Source organism: Paramormyrops kingsleyae, chromosome 13, assembly GCF_048594095.1.
Source record: "Paramormyrops kingsleyae isolate MSU_618 chromosome 13, PKINGS_0.4, whole genome shotgun sequence".
In the NCBI taxonomy this organism is placed as follows: Eukaryota; Metazoa; Chordata; class Actinopteri; order Osteoglossiformes; family Mormyridae; genus Paramormyrops; species Paramormyrops kingsleyae.
Window position 1 is genome coordinate 23,472,041 of NC_132809.1, and position 6,603 is coordinate 23,478,643.

The 6,603-nt window shown below is 38.8% G+C and overlaps 1 protein-coding gene across 1 annotated transcript; it reads right to left on the reverse strand.

Moving 5' to 3' along the window:
* Nucleotides 1-1,182: 1,182 nt before the first annotated feature.
* Nucleotides 1,183-6,132, reverse strand: rcn2 (reticulocalbin 2). Its single transcript, XM_023811150.2, has 8 exons — nt 5,971-6,132; nt 5,386-5,535; nt 3,504-3,606; nt 3,167-3,363; nt 2,956-3,069; nt 2,467-2,560; nt 2,219-2,361; nt 1,183-1,769 (listed from the first exon to the last, which is right to left on the reverse strand). The coding sequence occupies exons 2-8, from the start codon at nt 5,524-5,526 to the stop codon at nt 1,626-1,628; spliced, it is 936 nt and encodes a 311-aa protein (XP_023666918.2). The 5' UTR covers nt 5,527-5,535; nt 5,971-6,132; the 3' UTR covers nt 1,183-1,625.
* Nucleotides 6,133-6,603: the final 471 nt, after the last annotated feature.

Below are 6,603 nucleotides of genomic sequence, written 5' to 3' on the forward strand. Positions count from 1 at the left end.
ATATGTGAAATGATGTCACTGTGTATAGGCAGCCCCTGTACTTACTGGCAACTCGATTTGAATACCAGTTGTACTCAGATTTTGAGATAAGATTGTTTGGGGGCAACAATGCACTATAGTCATGTTATGTTTGGCACATATAAACATTATACAGAATAGCCCACACATCTATGCAGTGCTAAATACTAACTCAATTATTACTTGCCAGATAAATGGGGTTGAACAATGAAACAAACATCGGAGAAAAGTACTTGAGGTTTCACGCCTATATATGCGTGGGCTGATGGCAAATCTTCACTGATTGCACATTGCATCCATAAAAGCAGAGTCTGAAGGTTGAATTAGCAGAGCAATAGCACAGCTGTACGTATAATATTGCAATCCACACAACGTAATGGGAGACATATCAGAGTTCTAAAGAGGACAAATTGTTGACATGCGTCTCGCTGGCGAATGCGACCACAGCAGCAAGTCTTTGTGGTGTATCGAGAGACACGGTGTCCAGGGTAATGTTGGCATACTACCACAAAGGACAGACCACATCCAACAGGAGTAACTGCGAGAGGAAGCTGTATGAAAGGGACGTCTGGGCACTAAGATGTACCTAAAAAACATAAAGCCACAGCTGCCCAACTCACTGCAGAATGTGCACCTCACCTGTTCATCAGGAAACAAAACTGTTCATCAGGAGCTCCACAGGCTCTATGCTATAGCCAATCCTTTGGTCACTCTTGCCATTGCCAAACGTCAGTTTCAATGGTGCCAGAAGTGCCTATCTTGGGCTGTGGACAATGTGAAACATGTTCTATTGTTCTCCACCCTCACTGTCTTTCCCACATCCGGGAGAGTTAGTGTGGAGACGCCCAAAGTGGCTTACCAATCCTAATAATTATAGTCTAAAACCAGGTGTTTCAATTTCATTGCCAAACCCCAGTAGTTCAATTCTGGTTACGGGCAAAAGGAATTTATCAGACCATCGTTTTTCTATTTCTTCAGTTATTCACTACATTTTATAACAAACCACACTTAAATTTATCACCCATAATTAAAATTTCATTTAGTGATTTGCAATTCGCTGTGAACTGCTTCTAACTACATCACCCAGTGAATGTTGGACGTCAGATTACTTTAAACGGTTTTCACACCAAGGTTTCATGTGAAACTAAGAACCATAAAAGGAAATAAGGGTTAGAAGAGATGACATTTTAATGTAATTATCATCTGCACCAACCATCATTATAAATACAGACAGAACATGAAGATATGCACGTATTACACACTATAAAACACTAAAATATGTAGATATCTTGTGGTGATGTCAGAGGCTGGGTTTTGCACGTTTCAGTATGCCAGACATCATTGAAATTGGTCTTAACATCACTTGTGGGGAGGGCGGGGGGGAGATCTAACTTTAAATACAGTTCATTTGATCCATGGCAGTAACACAGATACAACCCTGTATAAAAAAAATTACCCATGATTCCCGGGGATCTCAGCCATGCTTTTTTCATCATTTAGTGTATTTAATGTTTAATAGTTTAACGCTAAGGGCTTTTATGGTATGACAACAATCAAAAAAGGCCACTAGACAATTTTTTGCTTCTTTTGGGAATGAAATTTCCATGCTATAGCTCGTCGTGTGCCATATGAAGCTGTCTGCCGTAGTCAGTGACTTCACTGTTCATGAAGGTCTGCTGATTATCCAGGATCTCCGTCTGGGACAGCATCTCATCACCATTCTGATCCATCTCCTTGATCAGATGCACAGCCTGTTTAAAAGGTTAAGGCAAGTAATGGTACCTCAGGTCATTCATGAATACTGAATCACTGCCAACCTGTACTTCCAGTGGTACAGCCACAGCCTCACAAGTGCAGAGACGTAGTCGACGTACTATAATCTAGCACAGATGTGTCAGACTCCAGTCCTGTGGGGCTGGAGCCCTGTGTAGCTTAGTTATTTTTCTGCTCCACCACAAATGATTGAGCTCAAGAGCTGTGTGGTAATTAGTACAAGGAGTTGTAAGTAATTGAACCAGGTGTGTTAAATGAAGGGAAACCCAAAAATGTGTAGAGCTCTGGCCCTCCAGTACTGGAGTGTGACATCCCTGATCTAGCATAAGCAATTGACATCGTTGAAAGCACTTTGGCATTCCCTCATTTGACCTTGTGTGGAGTTCCATCGCATGACCTCTTGTGGAAGTGCCAAAGCAGGGCTCACCTCTTCTCTGGCGGAAACGTAGCTGTTGGGTGCCACCCACCGTAGCTGCTCTTCGCGGTTTAGCTGACCGTCCTTGTCCTGGTCATACAGCTCCTTAAACCGAACAGTTTCGTCGACCTCCCACTGTGAGGGTTTGTCGTCAGCTTTTATTGGATGCAAAGACATAATCGGTTTACTTTTTCAGGCAGGAAAACCGCACTGATGATGAGCATTGGCAGTGCTTGACAGGAGAGTGACTGTTCACTTGCCATTCGTTCGGATATCTCCGAGGAATTCCTCTAGACTGATTAATCCATTTCTATCCTTGTCATATTCATGCAGTACGTCCTCAATGGTATAATCCTAAAATTAGAAGGATTCCTGAATGAGATTCAAAAAATATACAATAGTTTATACAATAGTTACCATGGCATAATGTAATATTCTCTTGTAGAAGTATTAAAAGCATCCATTACCAATTAGAACGCACTGTTATATATGGACAGGAGTAACATTACTTCTCCCCATAAGCAACTCATAAGAGTGCAAGAAGAGTCCAACCACATGGTGTTATATGACTTTAAGGTTAATGAATGTGTCTTTCACAGTACTCTGATCTTCTTTGCTTGGTACGATATTCCAAATAATGCATTCATCACAGAAACATTTGGAAATACAGTGATTGACACGGTTTAGTACCAAAAGCAAGTATGTGACAGTTTGATGGCCATCATAACCGAGAGACCAGCAGGACTCACTGCCATGTGGTCCACTTCAGATGGGTGGGTGAATGCCAGGAACTCAGTGAGGTTCAGCCCTGGTATGCCATCAGAATCAGCATGGTCAAAGCGCTTCTTCTCTTTTAAATGAAGCTGGAAACATTAAATGAAGCTGGGGTGTTTAAAAGTCAACAGTACTGTTTGTGTATATACTTAGTTTGTTTTACGACTTCTTATAGTATAATCGTACAAATCTCAGAGACTCCTCTTCAGGGTCTTCTGGAATTTTCCTTTCGTCAAAATCAATGGGATTATCATGCACAAATCTGTTGTATTCATCCCATGAGATGAGGCCATCTCCGTTGGTGTCAAACTCTGGGAACCTTTCCTCCGCATCTTCCAAAGCATATTGCCTGTACACCTTCTGTATCCACAGTGTGACCTCATCTACTGAGCAAAAAATAAGACATCTACGTTAAATCTCTTATGACACACTACGTTTTGGTTTTTTCATTTCAAACTGAAAAAAAGTCTGACACAAATCTATGTTCAGCAAACTACTTCTATTTAAAATTTTCAGTCATGACCTGCAGACAAACGCATATCTGAATTTGTGTCGATCTTCTTCACAATTTCTACCAGCTTCTTTCTCTGTTCAGCTGGGCTAAGCTTTGTCACCTCTTCTTTTTTCTGAACACCAATGATAAACAAAAATAAACTTTTAAATATACATATAGTTTCTAAATAAATGCTTAAAAATTCAACAGACAAGCAACATGCATAATAACCAAACTATAACCACTGGCAAAAAATATGGAATCACTACTCTTGGAGGATGTTCAGTTAGTTGTTTTGCTTTGGAGTCCAAAAAACAAATCACAGATATGACACAAAACTATTTTACCTTACAGCTGAACATTCTGGCTTTGTAAAACATACCTCCAAAAAATAAAATGACATTGCTGCAATTAACGGCACCATCTTTTTTTCAGATCAAGTAGAGGAAAGAATTATGGAATCAAGAACAAAGAAGAACAGAATTAGTGCTAGTACTTTGTTGCACCTCTTCTAGCTTTTATGACAGCTTGAATTCTTTGAGGCATGGACTTCACTAATGAAAAACAATATTCTACATCAATCAGGTACCAAAATTCCCATATAGCAGCTGAGAGATCAGCTTTGCAGGATAGAACCTTGTCCTGTGCCATTTTTTTTCAATTTCCACCATAAATTTTCAATTGGATTGAGATCCGGACTGTTTGCTGGCCATGTCATTGAGTTGATATGCCTTTCTTGAAGAAAAGTTTTAACACTCTTTGCTCGGTGGCAAGATGCATTATCATCCTGAAAAATGACTTCATCATCACCCAACCTACTTTCGATTGATAGAATGAGAAAATTGTCTAAAATTTCAATGTACACCTGTGCATTTACTGTAGAGGTAATGACTGCCATCTGTCCTGGTCCTTTACCTGACATGCAACCCCATATCATGAGTGACTGAGGAAATTTGCTTGTTTTCAGTCATCTTTAATTGTTTCATTGAGATGGCACCAAACAAACATTCCAGCATCACCTCTTTGGCCAATGCAGATTTGGAATTCATCACTGAATACCACTTTCATCCAATCATCCACAGTCCATGACTGCTTCTCTTTAGCCCACTGTAACCTTGTTTTCTTCTGTTTAGGTGTGAATGATGGTTTACGTTTGGCTTTCCTGTACCTAAATCCCATTTGCCTCAGCCGATTTCTTACAGTTCAGTCACAAACATTGGCTCCTGTTTCTGCCCATTTGTCTTTCATTTGTTTTGTTGTGCATTTTCTGTTTTCAAGGCATATTGCTTTAAACCTTCCCATTTTGTTTGTACTTGCTCCAAATTTTAGACACAGCTGACTGGGAACAACAAACATCTTTTGCCACATGTTGATTTACCATCTTGAAGGAGTTTTATAATCCTTTCCATTGTTTCAACTGACAGCTCTCTTTTGGGGCCATGTTTCCTGTCAATCAGCCAGGTGCAACAGCTCATTAAGGTCTGCAAGCACTGTTTTACCTGCAGACTAATTTGCATAATTAGACTTGTGCAGGTATTTGTTTCAGAAATGCAAATTACAATGGTGATTCCATAATTTTTTCCTCTACTTGACATAGAAAAATATGGTGCCATTAATTGCAACAATGTCAGTTTATTTTTTGGAGGTATGTTTTACAAAGCCAGAATGTTCAGCTGTAAGGTGAAATCGTCTTGTGTCATATCTGTGATTTGCTTTTTGGACTACAAAGTAAAACAACTGACTGAACATCCTCCAATAGTAGTGATTTCATATTTTTTGCCAGGGGTTGTAACAATATGACAATGTACTCTTGCTTAATAAACTGTAATAAATCTATTACAATTGTGAGCAGAGGGATAATAATAATAATAATCACAGCATATTAAGGTTGTACACTATAGAAAGCAAATACCTCTTTTCCAAGAACATTCACATCATGCTCTTGGCTGTGTTCTTCCCTAAAATGATGGTCTTCATGCCTGGCTTTGTGAGCCCAACACATAGCTAATAGCACCAGACTGATACACACGATGTACTTCACTTTCCTCAACATAATGTTTACCTGCGGAAGAAGCAAATTCGGATTAACAGTTAGATAGTATATAATATAGTATATGATGCAATGGGCTCCCATCCAGGAATCCTGGCTTAGTTAGCATCCCTGCAACCCTGGTTAGATAAGTGACTACTGAAAATAAGAGGATGAATGGATAGAATAATATGAGCAACATCTGTAATGAAATGTTGCGTTTTAGTGCAATTTACGCGCAAGTGCCCCTACACGAGGTAATATCTGAAAAGTAAAACAAAAATATTTAACCTATCGTAAGTTATATAATGTCTGCATTTACTGTACGTTTCTCATTATTATAACGCCAGACAAAAGCAAACTGTACAGTTAATACAGAGATAGCGTTTCGCATCTTACAATCTACCTCTTGTAACGAAATGTAATCGTAATAATACATGAAAGTAAAAATGGAAAATATTTGCATACCGTATATCTAAGTTCCAGCAATATTAAAACCAGAATACCTTTCTTACAGCAAAATAAAAGTTAGCTTATTGGTGGTTAACTTTCTGTAGCAAAAGCAAAAGATAGGAAAGTTCCATTTCCGTCGAACAACGAAGCGACAGATTTCAAAATAGCAGCAGGCACTTCCCTCAGGCAAACGATTTATACATATAAACTTGCCAACAATCAATTTGCTAAAGACGGTTTAACCTAAATAATGAGCAGTCCTTCAGGAAAATTTAATTAAGCTGCCAGTTTATTAATTAAAAAGATAATCGTAATTATGGATTTTCCATTTATTTGAACAATAACTGGCATCAGTCAAATAAATTACATTTATGTTTTACGTGCGGGACAAATATCACTCTTCTATGAACGCTACAGTTACCTCATAGCAAGAAGAACTGTATCTTTGCTTACATAACGTATGATGTTTATTTTCAGAGCATATTATGAAAATAAACGTCATACGTTATGGGACTCTTATTTTGAAAAGACACTTCAGCCGTAAATTAGTTAGCGCAGGCGTTCTCATAGCAACTTAGAAAGGTCCAATCAGGATTGCCATAGTTAGCACTGTTTTCTCGCAACATTTGGATACTGTAGAAACAGGGT